This window comes from Somniosus microcephalus, chromosome 14, assembly GCF_052327205.1.
Source record: "Somniosus microcephalus isolate GS21.2 chromosome 14, FLI_Smic_1.0, whole genome shotgun sequence".
Taxonomy (NCBI): domain Eukaryota; kingdom Metazoa; phylum Chordata; class Chondrichthyes; order Squaliformes; family Somniosidae; genus Somniosus; species Somniosus microcephalus.
In genome coordinates, this window is record NC_141000.1 from 111348310 (window position 1) to 111368186 (window position 19877).

General features: G+C 46.1%; 1 protein-coding gene across 1 annotated transcript in view; it reads right to left on the reverse strand.

Annotated features, from left to right (window-relative positions):
• Positions 1 to 19877, reverse strand: part of LOC147107845 (cell adhesion molecule DSCAM) — a 745787-nt gene that overhangs the window by 94142 nt on the left and 631768 nt on the right. Inside the window, exons 20-23 of the mRNA XM_086007196.1 lie at positions 18331 to 18464; positions 5461 to 5614; positions 4723 to 4840; positions 2510 to 2673 (exon numbers count right to left, since the gene is read on the reverse strand). Coding sequence (XP_085863322.1) covers positions 2510 to 2673; positions 4723 to 4840; positions 5461 to 5614; positions 18331 to 18464 — 570 coding nt within the window. The remainder of the gene's footprint in view (positions 1 to 2509; positions 2674 to 4722; positions 4841 to 5460; positions 5615 to 18330; positions 18465 to 19877) is intronic.

The following is a 19877-nucleotide window of genomic DNA, read 5'->3' on the forward strand; positions in this document are numbered from 1 at the left end:
GCTTTATTGTTTTGACACAAAACAAAGGTAATGTGTGCTAAACCTGACCTGGGAGTTTGATAGTGGGTGCCTGAAATGTTCCATTCCCCAGCAATAACATCCCTCACATTGATGTGCGCAAAAAAATGTGTGAAGTTATATTCACAAAAAGCTCATCTAACCGAGTTGATCTTACAGCTGGATATCAGCAGAGTCAGTCTCTTCTATAATACTTAGGCCTGAATATTAGGCCCAAGTGTGCCATTCAGTTCCCCCCCTACCCAGTTACTATGCCCCTTTTCTGTAATTGGGGCTTCTTGTACCACATGCTATCCACATATTGGGTGGGTAAACATCTCTAAGGCCTTTCAATGCCACTGATGCAACAGCCAGAGTGCAATATGAAAAAATAGATTTAAATAAATAAGGCGATTAACCCATTTGATCCTACCCTTCAAAGCACACCAACTATGCTGTCTTTCCTTAATGGCATCGAGGCGTTTTTTTCAGTGTGTCCAGTGGCCAGTCATCAACCACCCTTCCTGGTAACCCATTCTAGTTATCGATCACCCTCTATATCAATAAATACTTGCTGATGTCTTTCCAAAACTTACCCTTCACAACCCTGAGGTTGCGCTCCCCTTATCCAGCTGCCTTGAGTTATCTGAAAGTATTGCTACAGTTTTAATTTCTCTGTCCTATTAAGAGAAAAGGTGCATGGGAGAATTCCAGAATGAGTCTGCTTCTAGAAACATAGGAAGGAATATAGGGACAGGAGTAGGCCATCAGGCTCTTGGGCCTACTCCACCATTCAATTAGTTCATGGCTAATCTGTATCTTGACTCCATCTACCTGCCTTGGTTCCATAACCCTTGCCTAACAAAAATAAAACAATCAATCTCAGTTTTGAAATGTTCAATTGACCCCCAGCCTTTTGTGGGGAGAGAGTTCCTGATTTTCACTACCCTTTGTGTGAAGAAGTGCTTCCTGACATCACCTGGCTCTAATTTTAAGGTTATGTCCCGACTGGAGGAAATGGTTTCTCTCTATATCTATCCGATCAAATCCTTTAATCATCTTAAACACACTCGGATTGCCCCCTTCCCCATGTAGAAGCTCCTGCCTTCCATGTAATCTCAGCTCCCACCACTCAACATCCGTCAACTTGGCTCTAGATGTTTTTTGCACAACGTCCCATTGAATGTCCATTTGTTGCTTCAGTTTGGGTCTGCTCCATAGTTTCGACATGTTCTATCACCATCAGTGATGGAGCAAAAGCAAAATGCTGCGGGTGCTGGAAAACTGAAATAGAAAAACAGAAAATGCCGGAAATACTCAGCAGGTCAGGCAGCATCTGTGGGGTGAGTTAACGTAACAGAGTTCATGATGGTGCAAGGCAAAAGGGGGTGTTAATGGGACAAGTAAAGAAACAAAAGATGGGTCTAGAGGAGGTGTAAATGGGAATAGCAGGATCAGCACCAGCACCCGCTGTCCGAAGAAATGGGGGCCGAGGTTATGGTCTGAAATTGTTGAACTCAATGTTGAGTCCAGAAGACTGTAAAGTGCCTAATTGAAAGATGAGGTGCTGTTCCTCGAGCTTAAGTTGAGCTTCATTGGAACAATGCAGGAGGCTGAGGACAGAGAGGTCAGAGTGGAAGTGGAGCGGAGAATTAAAGTGACAGGCGACCGGAAGCTCGGGGTCATGAAACTCCCATTACCATTCCCTTTTGCCTTGCACCATCATCTCTTTTGTCATTCAATCTCTCCTACCCTCCACCCTATCACAGACCTTCCCTTTTGTTCTTTCCTCCCCTCCCCCTTTCCCTGCCTCTGTACTTGCTTAAAACCTGTTACTGTACATCTCTAACATTTTCCAGTTCTGACAAAGGGTCATCGACCTGAAACGTTAACTCTGTTTCTCTCTCCACGGGTGCTGCCTGACCTGCTGAGTGTTTCCAGCATTTTCTGCTTTTATTTCAGTGATGGGACACCTGTATGGAGTCGTCTACCGTATCAAATTATAGCTACACACTGCTAGATGGTTATCAAGGTATCCTAATAGTTGCCTGAATGCATTGGCTCCAACATAAATGGGGAGTAAATTCACCGTGCGTTGTGGAACTGAGCCATGTAGACCAGAGGCCTTGTGTTTGATCCCTGGTTTGATCTTTGACGGGGCCGCAGTTGGAATATTATAATTGTCCTCAGTGCCTTTGAGCTAAGGAGCAAAAAGAATGAGCCGCAGTTCCCATTTTCAGCTCATTATCCAGTGGCCCATTCTGGTAAGCGGGGCGGCGCGGACACCCAGCGAGAACAGTATCGGACTCAGCTGCGATAGCCCTCGAGGGGGATATAGCTCGCCATCAAGGAAGGACACATGTACAAAGCCCACGGGCCGAGTTATAGAATGGCCGCCAGCACCGGCACTCCCAACGAAAATCCACAATTGCGGCAGAGGAAGGGAGACATTTGTGAAGCTAAAAGAAAAAAACCCATAAAATGGATGCCATTTCTACTGAAGGCTCCTCACCTTGCACCTGCAGGTTGAGGAGAATTTCATCTGATCCCCAGCTGTTACTCGCCACACAGCTGTAGTACCCAGAATCCTCTGCTTTTACGGTGCGGATGACAAAGCTTCCATTGTTAAAGCTGCTCCGGCGCCCATCAATCAGAACCGGGGCCGGCGCTCCGTTGCTAAACCAGAGAGAAAAAGGGTGTGAATCTGACCAGGCACAATAACAAACAACACAGGCGGTGCAAACCATGAGATAAAGTTTTGGTTCAGCTCATCAAAGTTAGTAGATCGACTGTAGTTGAGGACAACAGGAAATGAGTGCATTTGGGGGTACGGTAGCATAGCGGTAACGTTACTGGACAAGTAATCCAGAGGCCTGGACTTAATGATCCAGAAACGTGAGTTCAAATCCCACCACAGCAGCTGGGGAATTTAAAATTCAGTTAGTTAAATAAATCTGGAAGTCTCCCCATCCCGCCTCCATTAAAACCAGAGGGATTGGGATTCAGTCATGGTGACCATGCAACTATTGGATTGTCATAAAAACCCATCTGGTTCACTGACGTCCTTTAGGGAAGGAAATCTGCCGCCCTTACCTGGTCTGGCCTATATGTGACTCCAGACCCACAGCAATGTGGTTGACTCCTCACTGCCCCTCTGAAACGGCCGAACAAGCCACTCACTTGTACCAAACTGCTACAAAGAAATATCATGGACTAACCACCACCTTCTCAAGGGCAATTAGGGATGGGCAAAATAATGCTGGCCTTGCCAGCGATGCCCACATCCCAAGAATGAATTTTTAAAAAATGATTAATGCATAAGTCCCTTTTAGGATCTGTCCTGTTTTAATTTTGTGTGACAGGGCATTTTGGAAAGAGCTGTTCTTAGCACTATTGGATATTAACCCAGAGGTGGGGAGGGAGTTGGGGGGGCTGCTTTGAGGTCGGGAAACAGTGATATAGCTCACCATCAAGAAAACACACATGTATAAAGCCCACAGGATGAGTTATAAAATGGCCACTAGCACAGGTCTCCCCATCCCGCCTCCATTAAAACCAAAGGTGGGAGGGTTGGTGGTGGGTTGGGGTTGGGATTTTTTATCTCCCTTTCCCGGCCGCAGCCAGTCAGATTGAGAGGCTTGCTGGTTGTCGGGGCGGGGGGTGGGTATGCCATCGGCACCTCACTGCAGTCAGGGAGCAGAGAGGAGGGAGAGAGAGATCAGAAAGGCCAGAAGGGGTGGGGGGTGGGGGGGGGAAGATGGGAGGCCAGAAGGTAGATCAGGGTCCAGAGCAGGGCAGGAGAGCAGAGGCTAGAGGCAAGATTGGAGGCTGGAGCAGGGAGGCAATCAGAAGTGTCAGAGGGGAGATTGGAAAGGTCAAAGGGGGTTCTCCGATTTTGGGGTCCGGTGAAGTGGGGTTTGGTACCTGCAGCAGGTAAGTGGAAAGGCAATTATCTCCTGGATCCAGCAGTCCTTGCCTCCCTTTAGCCGCCGGGTTTCCTGAGGCCCAGAAAACTCGGCCGTCCGGGGTTAAATTTAAAATAGTGGTTAAATATGAAGCACGCAGCCTCATTATAATATTTAAATTGCCAACCAGCCTCCTGGGGGCAGATTGGCTGCTCGCCCCCCACCCCCACCCCATCCCCATTAAAACCAGAGGTGGGAGGGCTGGAGGCAGGCTGGGGGTCGGGATTCAGATTTTTAAACATTTAAGCATTCCACCTGGCCCAAACCCACCCGTTTTTGGGGGTTAAAATTCCCCCTTTGTCTGATTGATGAATAAATCCTAAATCACAAGGTCAGTTTAGTACCAGCAGCTTGAGATGTGCGCAGATTAATGGGGACCTTGATTTAATTTGATATGTGGCCCCCAAGGCTTCATGAATCGCTTCTGAGTGGCCCAGGAAGACAATAAGCGAGGCTGGTCTCGGGAGACTCATTGCGTAAGGAAGTGCATTTGCACAGTTCTCATTACCTTAACGCCTCAGGGTGCACAAACGTGCTGTGCCACCCAAGTGCTTCCTTTGTTGCGGCTTCATAGCTGATTTGGTGCAGATTAAAGCTAACTATTTAGAAGTTAGCTTTAATCTGGGGAGTGGGCGGGAAAGTGGAGTTGAGGCCAAGATCAGGTCAGCCGTGATCTTATTGAATGGCGGAGCTGGCTCGAGGGGCCGAATGGCCTACTCCAGCTCCTATGTTCTTATACAGGTGTAGACTCCCTGTTTACCTGTTCTTCATCCATTTGACTGTAGGGGCCGGGTCTCCAACCGCTTTGCAGGGCAGCACGATATCCCGCATCCATGGTGTTGTCACGGTGCCACTGAACGTTAGGATCCGGGCCGGTGCTGATGACAACCACAACAGCAAGGGTTAAAATCTCAACCTGCGTTTCACGCCTTTCATCTAACCATAGAGTGAAGGTTCATGGGGGGGGGCGCGGGGGGGGGGTGCAGGGGATGGAGGGGAGGAAGGATAAACAACATCAGCAGAATTAATTGGGTTCAAAATGCATCTTCCTGGCAACCCAAAATCTTATCACTGTGAATCGCACTGATTGAAGTGAATTACTGCAATGGAGCCAAAAGTGGATCTAAAGTACTAAAATCTTTCCTACAGTCCGTGGCCTAAAATGAAGGGTATGTATCATGCACGGGGTGGGAGACTTAAAATCCAGTGGAGTAGAGTATAAACGTGAAATATGCACCAGGGCATTAGGGAGAATAAATCACTTCTCAGTTTCTTACATGCGTTAAAATAGTCGGGAGGGTAATATCACGCTTTCCTGCCGTGTACAGACTTTAGGCACGGGGGGGGGGGTTGGGGGGGGGGGGGCGTCGTATTTACAAATTAAGGACAACAGAAGAAAATAAGGAATCATAGAATCACACAGCACAGAGTGTTACTATGGGGGTTTGATCAGACAGCTGAAGGATTAAATATCACCAGTGCCACTCTCAGACATTACCTTTGGCTAGTGGCTCCACGGTAATGGTCTCACTGGAGTTCCCCCTCCCGGCTGCGGTGATGGCAACGACCCAGATGCTGTACTGGCGGTTCTGGCTGAGGTTGGGAATGCGGTAATAGAATGCGTCTGGTGAGGCTTCAAATTCGCTGATCACCTGGGAAGGAAAACAAGGACACTTACCGGTGCCATAGTGAAACCCAAGATCCATTAAGGCTTCGACTTTTCACTTGTCAATCAATCCAAAAGATAATTTTATGCAGCCAAGTGTCACAAGTGAAGAAGAAGAACAACAACTTGCATTTATCTAGTGCCTTTAACATAGTAAAACGCCCCAAGGCACTTCACAGGAGTGTTATCAAACAAAATTTGACACCGAGCTATATAAGGAGATACATAAGGAGGCACAAAAGCTTGGTCAAAGAGGTAGGTTTTAAGGAGCGTCTTAAAGGAGGAAAGCAAGGTAGAGAGGCGAAGAGGTTTAGGGAGGGAATTCCAGAGCTTAGGGCTTTGGCAGCTGAAGGCACGGCCACCAATGGTGGAGCGATTACAATCGGGGATGCTCAAGATAAGAATTAGAGAAGCGCAGATATCTCGGCGGGGGGGGCGCGGTTGTGGGGCTGGAGGAGATTATAGAGAGTGGGAGAGGCGAGGCCATGGAGGGATTTGAAAACAAAGGATGAGAATTTTAAAATCAAGGCGTTGCTTAACCAGGAGCCCATGTAGGTCAGCGAGCACAGGGGTGATGGGTGAACGGGACTTGGCGCAAGTTAGGACACGGGCAGCCGAGTTTTGGATGACCTCAAGTTTACGGAAGGTAGAATGTGGGAGGCCGGCCAGGAGTGCATTGGAATAGTAAAGTCTAGAACAATTAATTCTGGAGGGTCCTGGTGTGCAGATTGTTTGTAAATCAACATTTGTTTTGCTGTTGAATAGGAAAGTCTGAGGCCAGTGACTCCTGGTTGGGCTGAGTCCTCACCCTCTGGCCATAAAGAGATCAGTACAATGATCATCAATGATGAGGAATCCCCCCCCCCACAAATACCTAGTTTAATAGGCTGGGGCTCCTCTTTCTAGAAAAGAGAAGGGGTGGCCTAATAGAGGTCTTTAAAATTCTGAAGGGGTTCGATGAGGTAGATGTAGAGATAATGTTTCCACTTGTAGGGGAGTCCAGGGGGTCATAGAAACATAGAAGATAGGAGTAGGAGTAGGCCATTCGGCCCCTCGAGCCTGCTCCGCCATTCAATGAGATCATGACTGATCATCCAAATTCAGTACCCTGTCCCTGCCTTCTCCCCATATCCCTTGATCCCTTTAGCCTTAAGAAATATATCCAACTCCTTCTTGAATATATTTAATGAATTGGCCTCCACTGCCTTCTGTGGTAGAGAATTCCACAGGTTCACCACTCTCTGGGTGAAGAAATTCCTCCTCATCTCTGTCCTAAATGGCTTACCCCTTATCCTTAGACTGTGACCCCTGGTTCTGGACTCCCCCGCCATCGGGAACATCCTTCCTGCATCTAGTCTGTCTAGTCCTGTTAGAATTTTATACGTTTCAATGAGGTCCCCTCTCATTCTTCTAAACTCCAGCGAATATAAGCCTAATCGACCCAATCTCTCCTCATACGTCATTCCTGCCATCCCAGGTATTAGTCTGGTGAATCTTCGCTGCATTCCCTCCATGGCAAGAACACCCTTCCTCAGATAAGGGTCATAATTATAAGATAGTCACTAATAAGTCCAATAAGGAATTCAGGAGAAACTTCCTTACCTAGAGAGTGGTGAGAATGTGGAACTCGCTGCCACAGGGAGTGGTTGAGGTGAATAGCATGGATGCATTTAAGGGGCAGCTAGCTAAGTACATGAGGGAGAACAGAATAGAAGGCTATGCTGATAGGGTTAGATTATGTAGGGTGGGAGGAGGCTCGTGTGGAGCGTAAACACCGGCATGGAGCAGTTGGGCTGAATGGCCTGTTTCTGTCCTGTACCTTCGATGTAATTCTGTTTAACAATGCTGGAGGGAGCATCCTCTGGTAGCAAAGGATTGAGAAAGCTCTCCCAATGGCCTTGTAGGTAAAGGCAGTATTATACCAAGTCACACACAAGGTGGTGATTCCTGCTCTGTGCCGAGTTGGCCAATTTCAGCCAGAGCAGTGTTGGTAGGGCTGCTACAATAGGTGTCAGGAACCCAGTGCTCGAGAGAACAAAGAAAATCAGCCTGTGCAAGATGGGCTACTGGCGTTGTGGAAGTGTGTGCCAGCAGGAGCCAGCCGCTTCAGGGCAGAAAAACCAAATGGCTTAAACTCAGCTCATTTGCATCATTGTTTGCTACCTATGCAACTGAAAGGAGCCTACCTTTGTAATGTAAAATAGTGCTGAGCTCTTAGCGATCACAATAGCCTGAATCAAATAACTGGAGAGAAAGCACTCAGTTCTGCGTAATAGTCTTACCTAATAACCTGAGGGGACAATGTTTCTGTGCTGTAATTCTATGTAACAATGCTGGAGGGAGCATCCTCTAGTAACAAAGAAGGATTGAGAAAGCTCCCCCAATGGCCGAGTGGGTACAGGCAGAATTGTACCAAGTCATACACAACAGGAAGGTGACACCGTGTCAGCCATGGCTCAGTGGGTAGCACTCTTGCCTCTGAGTTAGAAGATTGTGGGTTCTCTAGGGTAGAGAATTCCAAAGATTCACGACCCTCTGAGAGAAGAAATTCCTCCTTATCTCCGTCTTAAATGGGCGACCCCTTATCCTGAAACTCTGCCCCCTAGTTCTAGATACCCCCACTAGGGGAAACATCCTCTCCGCATCCACCCTGTCAATTCCCTGTAGGTTGCCAGCAACGTCCACATTCCATGAACAAATACATTAAAAAAAATTCCCCATAATTCTGTGCCAGCTACTCTTTCTCCCGTACAAGGGTGGCTGTGAAGGATTGGCACTAGTTGCACTGGGGCTGTTGTTTGTGGGGCCTCAGCGGGACGGTGTGTTACCAGCCCATTTTGACCTGCTATCAGAGGGGGCTCAAAGGTGTGCAGGGTTTACGCATGAAAGGCCAGATTGGTACCCGTGAATAGTCATGTGGCCAATCGGGTTTCAAAATACATTGCAGAAACTATTCTTTAACTTTTTGAAGATTGCTGGCTGGGATGTGTTGTCTTTGTTTTTTTCCAGTTTTAAAACTCAGCTATTTGTTCCCTCGGGTGATCTTAATACGCAGGAGTAACGCTGGCTTAACATGCTGCTTTTTCTTCCTGCCGATTTTCGCTCTGCTCTTCAGACTCAGGCTGGGGTCTGTTGGTTAGACAGACTGACTGAACAAATGCAAACAAAAAACTTCTGCTGACAGGCTTTTCTTTTTGTAACACTGAATTTCCTCTCAAATATCACCTGAAAAGGATACCACCTCCCGCTGTCCCTCATTCTCTGTCTGGATTTAATATTGTAAAATGAAACTGGAATATCGGGGGTGGGGAAAAAATACCTGAGACAATAGTGCATTTAAATGGAGGAGTCATCACAGCACTGTTTAGATAGGATCCAGCACCCTCTGCTGTTCAAATAGCATAAAGCCAGGCGTTTTTGCACATTAAATATGTCAGGCTACTTGCTTGCTTTCCGTCACTTCTGCTGGAAGGGGAGGCAAGAGAATTTTAAAATATTTTTGCACAAGATGGTATTACATAGCATCAATGGGCTAATGTAAACCAAATGTTACTGGTGACAGATAGCACAGTGGAGTAAGAGGCAAAATAGATTGTTCCCCTTCTATGAATGGGTATTGATAATGGTCGGACAATATTAAATCAAAAGACAGTGATTTAATTGAGAGGTTATGAACAGAATAACAGCACAGAAGATGGCCGTTCAGCCCATCACATCTGTGCTGGAGCTAGCTACTCTAATCCCATTTTTGTCTTCTCCCTACGCCCTTTTATATTCTTACTTCTCAAATCCTTCTCTGGTTTTATTTTAAATAACGTTGTTGTCTCTACTTCAACAGCCACTTACGGTAAAGCATCCCATGTTCTAATAACCCACTGTGAGAAAAAAATTCTTCTAACTTCCCTCTTCATTTGTCTAGCAATAATCCTGAGTCTACATGCCTTGTCACTGATGAGCCACCCAACACAATCTAGGCTGATATTACACGTTAGAATGGTGTAAGAATGGAACCAGAACTGGCAAGGTTGAATCACTGTCCTAACTTGCTACCGTTTATTGATTCTTCATTATAACTATAATATATTAAAAATCTTACATCTCTAGGCACTTCCTGTCTACAGAACCGTACTTCCTGTTGCCAAGTTTTTGTCACGTGTTTGTTAACTTTTTCCTATTATAGGTTCCTTTGTCTACAATTATAATAGAACTGCCTATGTAAAATTGTCATGCTACAGTAATAACCTCCCATCAGGATGGCACAGTAACAGTTTTGCGTCTCCCAGCTCCTTGGCCTGTACATAAGAACATAAGTTGTAGGAGCAGGAGTAGGTCATTTGGCCCCTCGAGCCTGCTCCGCCATTTAATAAGATCATGGCTGATCTGATCTTGCCCGCTCCCCATAACCTTTGACTCCCTTACCATTCTATCTCCACCTTAAATATATTCAATGACCCAGCCTACACAGCTCTCTGGGGAAGAGAATTCCAAAGATTCACGACCCTCTGAGAGAAGAAATTCCTCCTCATTTCTGATTTAAAAGGATGCCCCCTTATTCTGAAATTATGCCCCCTAGTTCTAGATTCCCCCATGAGGGGAAACATCCTCTCTGCATCTACTCTGTCAAGCCCCTTCAGAATCTTATATGTTTCAATAAGATCCCCTCTCATTCTTCTAAACTCCAATGAGTATAGGCCCAACCTGTTTAACCTTTCTTCATAAGACAACCCCTCATCTCCGGAATCAACCTCGTGAACCTTCTCTGAACTGCCTCCAATGCAAGTATATCCTTCCTTAAGTAAGGAGACCAAAACTGTACTCAGTACTCCAGGTGTGGTCTCGCCAACGCCCTGTACAGTTGTAACAGGGCTTCCCTACTTTTAAACTCCATTCCCTTTGCAATAAAGACCAACATTCCATTTGCCTTCCTAATTACTTACTGTACCTGCATACTAACTTTTTGTGATTCATGTACAAGGACCCCCAGATCACTCTGTACCTCAGCATTTTGTAATCTCTCCCCATTTAAATAATAATTTGCTTTTTTATTTTTCCTACCAAAGTGGATAGCCTCGCATTTTCCCACATTATACTCCATCTGCCAGATTTTTGCCCACTCACTTAGCCTAGCTATATTCCTTTGGAGATTCTTTGCGTCCTCCACTCAATTTGCTTTCCCACCTATCTTTGTATCATCAGCAAATTTGGCTACATTACGCTCGGTCCCTTCATCCAAGTCATTAATATAGATTGTAAATAGTTGAGGCTCCAGCACTGATCCCTGCGGCACCCCACTAGTTACAGATTGCCAACCTGAAAATGACCCATTTATCCCGACTCTGTTTTCTGTTAGTTAGTCAATCCTCTATCCATGCTAATATATTACCCCAATCCCATGAGTACTGCAGAGAAACTTCAATGTAAAAAGAAAGACTATAGCGCCTTTCACGACCACCAGACGTCCCAAAGCGCTTTACAGCCAATGAAGTACTTTTTTGGAGTGTAGTCACTGTTGTAATGTAGGAAACATAAGAACATAAGAAGTAAGAGCAGGAGTAGGCCATACAGCCCCTCGAGCCTGCTCCGCCATTCAATAAGATCATGGCTGATCATCGACCTCAACTCCACTTTCCCGCCCGATCTCCATATCGCTTGATTCCCCTAGAGTCCAAAAATCTATCGATCTCAGCCTTGAATACACTCAAAGACTCAGCGTCCACAGCCCTCTGGGGCAGAGAATTCCAAAGATTCACAACCCTCTGAGTGAAGAAATTCTTCCTCATCTCAGTCTTAAATGGCCTACCCCTTATCCTGAGACTATGCCCCCTAGTTCTAGACACTCCAGCCAGGGGAAACAACCACTCAGCATCTACCCTGTCAATCCCCCTCAGAATCTTGTATGTTTCAATGAGATCACCTCTCATTCTTCTAAACTCCAGAGAGTATAGGCCCATTCTACACAATCTCTCCTCACAGGACAGCCCTCTCATCCCAGCGATCAATCTAGTGAACCTTCGTGGCACCGCCTCCAAGGCAAGTATATCCTTCCTTAGATAAGGAGACCAGAACTGTGCACAGTACTCCAGGTGTGCCAATTTGCGCACAGCAAGCTCCCACAAACAGCAATGTGATAATGACCAGATAATCTGTTTTGTGATGTTGATTGAGGAATAAATATTGGCCAGGACACCGGGGATAACTCCCCTGCTCTTCTTTGAAATAGTGCCTTGGGGTCTTTTACGTCCACCCGAGAGGGCAGATGGGGCCTTGGTTTAACGTCTCATCCAAAAGACCAACTCTACTTCCCTGTTTCCCAAATTGCTATGCATTTTGCTTATCTTAATAAAAGTCCATTGCTCTTTTTGATAGACTAGTTGGGCTGAATGGCCTGTTTCTGTGCTGTATATTCTATGTAATTCTATGTAATACTCCAGCTATAAGTCAGGCAGGTGCATGGCAGAAGACCTGCGGATTAGGCCAGGACTTGGATTTGCCAGTATCCAAGGGAGATTCGTTTGGGGCAAAAGCTTTGTCCGTCCCAAACATGGTCCTTTGCCTCAAAGCGAGTGTAACCGGAGGGGAGGGGGCTCTCAGGTTAGGAGTTTCTTCAGCTCTAGCTCAAGATCACCTGGACAACTGGTATGCCAGGTGAAAGGAGGGTTACCAGCTCCCCAGCAGGTGAATGTGGGACCCACCTGAGGGATACAGGCTGAAGAATCTACTCTATTTTAGCTATGAGGAAAGATTGGAGAGGATGGGGTTGTTTTCTTTGAAACAGAGAATGCTGAGGGAAGATTTAATTGAGGTGTATAAAATTATGAGGGGCCTAGATAGAGTGGATAGGAAGGACCTATTTCCCTTAGCAGAGAGGTCAATAACCAGGGGGCATAGATTTAAAATAATTGGTAGAAGGATTAGAGGGGATTTGAGGAGAACTTTTTCACCCAGAGGGTGGTGGGAGTCTGGAACTCACTGCCTGAAAGGGTGGTAGAGGCAGAAACCCTCATCACATTTAAAAAGTACTTGGATATGCACTTGAAGTGCCGTAACAAGGCTATAATGGACCAAGAGCTGGAAAGTGGGATTCGGCAGGATAGTTCTTTTTTTGGACGGCACAGACGCAATGGGCCGAATGGCCTCCTTCTGTGCCGTAAACGTCTATGATTCGATTAATTTTTAATTTATTCTCCCTCCCCCCGTCCTCTGGGAGGAGGTTACGGGGGCCCACCTCTGGGTCTGAGATGTACAATAGTGGTGCATGCGACCATCAGAAAGAAATTGCAGATTAGGAACCTCTGCCTAACACTGAAAAGTTCCGGTTGAGTCGGCGGTGGAGCTTCCCAGCGGGTGCTTCCCAGCACTTACCTCAGGATTGCGGACCTCTGTATGTTTGGAACCCCTCACTATTAATCAACTGATCGTCGTCAACACACAGGTCAATGTAAGGTATGGTGGGACAAGATTAGATGCTTATTTAGTTATATGCTTATTTAGATGCTGTATGTAGTTTGGAAAAGCAGAACCATGAGCGAAGCTCTTAGAAGGGAGATCACAAGACCAGACAATTGGTTCAGATGAGGAAGCCCCTTCCAGCTTCCCATTACAGCATCCAACAGCTTCTTCAGGGTTTAATCTCTTGGGTATATAAAAATATTGAAGGAATTATTCATTTTAAGAAGGGGTAAAAAATAAATTTAGGGAAATGGTGTTTTCAGCACGGCATTTATCTGCAATTAGTTGGATAGTTGAAGCAAGATATCATTGTTAGCCAAGGTGTGGAGATGCCGGAGTTGGACTGGGGTGGACAAATGTAAGAAGTCACACAACACCAGGTTATAGTCCAACAGCTTTATTTGAAATCACAAGCTTTCGGCGCGCTGCTCCTTCTTCAGGTGAAGTGGAGAAATGCATAAAGACACAGCTTATATAGTCAGAGAATCATGTCAGATGTTTACAGGTAACCTTTCCAACTGCCATTTATCACACCTCGGCAGAGAGATAATCACAGCAGTCAAAGGTGTGAATGGTGTCCAAACAGGTCAGTCAGGGAAACATTACATCAAAGAACAATGAGGTGAGGTCACAAGGGGTCAAATATTGCAGATGCTGGGGTCTGTATGAAAAACAAAAACACAGATGCGGCCGGACCTGCTGTGATTTCCAGCCAAAAAAATGTCTTTTGTCTGTTTTTTGTTTTTCATACAGACCCCAGCATCTGCAACAATTTGACCCCTTGTCCCACCTCATTGTTCTTTGATGTAATGTTTCCCTGACTGACCTGTTTGGACACCATTCACACCTTTGACTGCTGCGATTATCTCTCTGCCGAGGTGTGATAAATGGCAGTTGGAAAGGTTACCTGTAAACATCTGACATGATTCTCTGACTATATAAGCTGTGTCTTTATGCATTTCTCCACTTCACCTGAAGAAGGAGCAGCGCGCCGAAAGCTTGTGATTTCAAATAAAGCTGTTGGACTATAACCTGGTGTTGTGTGACTTCTTACAATTGTTAGCCAAGGGGGAGGGTTGATGGGCCAGCTGGTCTTTTCCTGGCCATCATTTTCGTATGCTCATAAAAAACCAATTGGCTAGTGTTGGTGAGGTGGCAGCATTTCATTCATAAGTTTCAAATCTATATATAAACAAATGAACATTAAAATCCTATAGGAACATAGGAACAGGAGGAGGCCATTCAGCCCCCTTGAGCCTGTTCCGCCATTCAGTGAGATCATAGCTGATCTGCGACTTAACTCCATATACTTTTATAAAGCGCTGGTTAGGCCACAACTGGAGTATTGCATCCAGTTCTGGTCACCACACTTTAGGAAGGATGTGAAGACACTTCAGGGGGTGCAGATGAGATTTACCAGAATGGTTCTGGGGATGGGGAATCTTAGCTACACGAACAGATTGGAGAAGCTGGATTTGTTTTCATTAGAGCAAAGGAGGTTGAGGGGTGATTTGATAGAGGTGTACAAGATTATGACAGGTTTGAATAGGCTAGACGGGGAAAGGCTGTTCCCACTAGTTGATGGTACAAGGACTAGGGGGACACAGATTTAAGGTTTTGGGAAGAGATACAGGGGGGAACGTGAGGAGAAACTTTTTTACGCAGCGAGTGGTGAGGACCTGGAACTCGCTGCCGACGGATGTGGTGGAAGCGGAGACACTCAATGTTTTCAAGGGGAGACTGGCTAGGCACTTGAGGGAAATAAACTTGCAGGGCTACAGGTATAGAGCGGGGGAATGGGGCTGACTGGATTGCTCTACAGAGAGCCGGCACGGACTCAATGGGCCTAATGGCCTCCTTCTGTGCCATTATGACTCGCTTTTGGCCCATATCCCTTAATACCTTTGGTTAACAAAAAGCTATCAATCTCCGATTTAAAATTAACAATTGACCCAGCATCAATTGCCGTTTGTGGAAGAGAGTTCCAAACTTCTACCACCCTTTGTGTGTAGAAGTGTTTCCCAATTTCACTCCTGAAAGGTCTGGCTCTAATTTCTAGACTAGTTCATAGAATTAACTGTAGAGTTAGAATTCCCCTAGCTGTTATGTGTAGCGATGCCATAAGTACAGTTGTTACCGAACAAAAGATATCTTCGAGAGCAGATTGACGATATCGCTGAGAGAATTAGCCACCCAGGACCTCTTCCCTCACTGTCACGAAGACAATGCCAGGGACGCAATCTTTTTCAGGACAGGATTCCAAATCACACTACGGTGATTAATCAAAATTGAATATGCAATTAATATTCAAGTGATTACATTCTGGTAAGTCCGTAGCACACCATTTTCCCTATAGCGGTGCCCTCTATAATGGTTCAGAGTCAATTAAGCATTACCTCCTGCAATATGGAGGCATCGAATGAGTTAAAATTATCGTTTTTGGGGCATATTTGCTGCTTTTTGAAGGGCAGAGGCACAGAAAAAAATTTAGCAGGACGACGTGGCAGGAATAACGACTAATGTTGGAAATGCAAAACATTGACTTCACCTGCATATATTCGAAGCAATTAATGAGGATAATTCACTTTGACCACTCAAATTCAGCAATTCTGAAGTCCATGTGCTAATGAGATTTGGCGTCAATAAATTTACTCGCTTACTTTCCGTGCTTAATACATGCAATCAGGGCTGGATCAATGCGAACCAGCTGGGAATCACATGAAAAATTCAGATCAGGGAACATCTGATTGTTTGGGATTCACGAAACCACATTTGAGTTCATCCCTGGCTGCCACGCTCAGTTAGCATGTGACATATGGCATGTTTAGAGTGCCAAACAGGGATCAACTCCATCCCAACCTGGCTAATATCCAACTCCTATTTCCCCCCTGCAAATTCCCAAGTTCTGAATTCCAAATTGGCTTAGCTGTGAAACCACACCGACCTCTGATTCTGAGGCGATCCCTCTCCTTTTGGAAGTGTAACTGTTCCCGCTTAACTCTCTACCAGCTGTCCCTGCTCCCCGTGCCGAACCAACACAGTTCACTCTCATTTAAAAAGACAAATGATAAAAACTTAAAGCAGTCCGTGTGTCATGCTATGCATGCGCGCAATGAATAATGTATCCCTCACATATTGGCCCGGAATTTGCGGTCCCAATGATGTCGCACGCTCAGCGTACGCCGTTGTAAGCTTTCTGAAAGGCCCCGCAAGCTCCGGCTTTCCGCATGCGCTGCGCACACACGAAAGCCCGGATCTTGCGGTCTGTCAAGGTACGCCATGACAGAGCTACCAAACTGACTAGAAATTCACTTTTCGCTAGCGCAGAGTTGGACTATTTGCTCAACTACTGTCCAGCAAATGCCCACGAAACTCTTATGCCTGGTAAAAGCAGGCATAGGGCCTGCTTTCACCAGCGCAAGGGTTATTATAAAACTTAAATTAAAAATTTACCAAACAAATGATGCATAAATACTTAAGATTGGTTTATGCAAATTTTGGTTTGGATTAGAATGTTTTAAATTATTTTTCAGGACATTTAATTTTTATTGTATTTGCTGTATTGAAGGGACTTTCAATTAAACTTGAAAATGAGAACATTTATTTTTATTGCAGTTGTCTAAATTCTTTCATTATTTCGGGATTCCATTGGCGTTTATGGGGATTCCGTTCGTAAATGGAATCCTCCTTTCTCATTGGAGGACCTGGCCCACGTGATCCCAGGGACGCTTCCGAACCGCCTGCACCCCTGGGATCACGTGGGCCTTTACGCAGGCATATGCCTGGAGGCCCAGGTCCCGAACTCGCCGTAGCTTTGGAGCCGGGAGGTAAGTTCGGAAATATTTTGCGGGTCGGCGGCGTTCTCCGGAGATACGTCTCCGGCCGCAAATTCAGGGCCGTAGAGTTTTCAGACTGCTATGTCACATTGAGCAAGAGCTTACCAACAACAACAACAACTTGCATTTATATAGTGCAGGGGTGAACAATTACTTGGGCTGGCGGGCTGTATTTTGCCCACCACTGATATAGTGCATTTAACGTAGTAAAACATCCCAAAATCAAAATTTGACAAAGAGCCACATAAGGAGACATTGGGACAGCTGACCAAAAGCTGGGTCAAAGAGGTCGGTTTGAAGAAACGTCTTAAAGGAGGAGAGGTAGAGAGGCGGAGAAGTTTAAGGATGAAATTTCAGAGCTTAGGGCCTCGGCAACAGAAGGTTTCGGCCGCCAATGGTGGGGCAAAGGTCATCGGAAATGCACAAGAAGGCCAGAATTGGAGGAACGCAGTGATCTCGGAGGGTTGTAGGGCTGGAGGAGGTTACAGAGATAGGGAGTGGCGAGGCCCTGGAGAGATTTAAATTCAAGGCATTGCCAGACTGGGAGCCAATGTAGGTCACCGAGTACATGTGTGATGGGTGAACGGGACTTGGTGCGAGTTAGGACACGGGCAGCAGGGTTTTGGGTGAGCTGAAGTTTATGGAGGGGGTGAACGGGACTTGGTGCGAGTTAGGACACGGGCAGCAGGGTTTTGGATGAGCTGGAGTTTATGGAGGGGGTGAACGGGACTTGGTGCGAGTTAGGACACGGGCAGCAGGGTTTTGGATGAGCTTGTGGCGTACCGATCACAGAACGGACACAATCCGCTTTCCGGTCCGTAGACTATAAATCAGGCGTCATGCCTTTAAGAAGGATCACACCTTTAAGAAACTCGATCTGCAACATAGTTAAGCCCAGAGCGGGGGAGGAGCAGTCGAAGCTGTGCACTGATGAAAGAGAGTTGTATGTTGTGTAGTCTCTGACTCCATTTTGTGTTCAGCATGCAGCCTCAACAATTAAACCTTTTCTGTTGAACCTCTCCGAGTTCAGTATTTTTTGCTAGGAGTACGTAGACTCCTACAAGCTGAAGTTTATGGAGGGGGTGAACAGGACTTGGTGCGAGTTAGGACACGGGCAGCAGGGTTTTGGATGAGCTGAAGTTTATGGAGGATGGAGAAGCCAGCCAGCCAGCAGAGCGGTGGAATAGTCGAGTCTAGTGGTAACAACCTATGGGTGAGAGGAGAGATTTGAAGAAGAGCCACTGCAGGATTAGTTTTGTGCAGCTCCTGCTGACTGAGCTCAGAGGGCTTTTGCAGGGGGTGAGAGCTGATGACCCTTCACTCACCCACCCCAACCACCTCAAAAACAATAAAACAAGCCACTTAGGATTCAAGTCCACGGGACAGTATCTTGAGTTCACAGTTAACCATTCCTTACTGTTGGATACGGGTGAGAGCAAAATATGGTGTACTTCCAAATGATGCCATTCATCTTCAGTGGGGGGAGCCACGAGACGACCACACTTGTGGCAGAGGCTGCTGCTGCTTTCACTCCACCCGGGGGACCTGGAACTAAAATGAAAAGCAAAAATCATTACATAGAATTTACAGCACAGAAACAGGCCATTCGGCCCCACAGGTCCATGCCAGTGTCTGTGCTCCTCACGATGCTCCTCCCACCCCATTGTGTCTAACCCTAACCTTCTATTCATAAGAACATCAGAATTAGCAGCAGGAGTCGGCCATTCGGCACCTCGAGCCTGCTCCGCCATTCAATAAGATCACGGCTGATCTTCGACCTCAACTCCACTTTCCCGCCCCGATCTCCATATCCCTTGATTCCCTTAGAGCCCAACAATCTATCGATCTCAGCCTTGAATATACTCAACGACTGAGCATCCACAGCCCTCTGGGGTAGAGAATTCCAAAGGTTCACAACCCTCTGAGTGAAGAAATTTCTCCTCCTCTCAGTCCTAAATGGCTGACCACTTATCCTTTCTCCCTCATGTGTTTATCTAGCCACCTCTTAAAGACATCTAAGCTATTTGCCTCAACTATTCCATGCGGTAGCAAGTTCCACATTCTCACCACTCTCTGGATAAAGAAGTTTCTCCTGAATTCCCTATTGGATTTATCAGTGACTCTAGTTCTGGTCTCCCCCGCACAAGTGGAAACATCTTCTCTACGTCTACCCTATCGAACCCTTTTATAATCTTAAAGACCTCTATCAGGTGACCCCCCTTAGCCTTCTCTTTCTAGAGAAAAGAGCCCCAGCCTTCCCTGACAGTTACAACCTCTCAGTTTTAATATCATCCTTGTAAATCTTTTCTGGACCTTCTCAGTATCTTTTTTGTAATATGCAGACCAGATCCTCACTGGCATCAATTCTAGTATTTCCGGCAGAGAGATTCACTCAACAGAACATTCAGGCACGGAGGCATCAACCCCGCCACCCCCCCCCCCCACCTCATGACCCTTCCAATTTTCTGGTGATTAATTTTAATAACTGGAAAATTGGGAAGGCCACAGATTACACTGACCTCCGCATCTGATTTCCTGATCTGCCCCCTTCCCCCTCGTTGAGTGACGCTCCACACTGGAAGAGCTAACTTGCAAAAATTTACTCCGTCAAATAGGATGGCAGGGCACATTTCCATTGGTTATCAACCTTGAGGTTGAATAATGTAAAATGTAGTGGTGAACGCAATAACTTAAAAGTGTGTTAGTTAGCTGAGCTTAGCTGTTGCACCTAGCCTCAGCATCCCTGGGCTAGGGATGGAATATCAACACAACAACTACTTGCATTTATATAGTACCTTTAATGTAGAATAACGCCATACGGTGCACTTCAGAGAGGCATAATTTTTTAAAAGCGGGATGCCGAGCTAAAGCAGGAGATATTAGGACGGGTGACCAAAAGCTTCATCAGAGGTGGGTTTTAAGGAAGGAAAGGGAAGAGACAGAATGGTATAGGAATGGATTTCC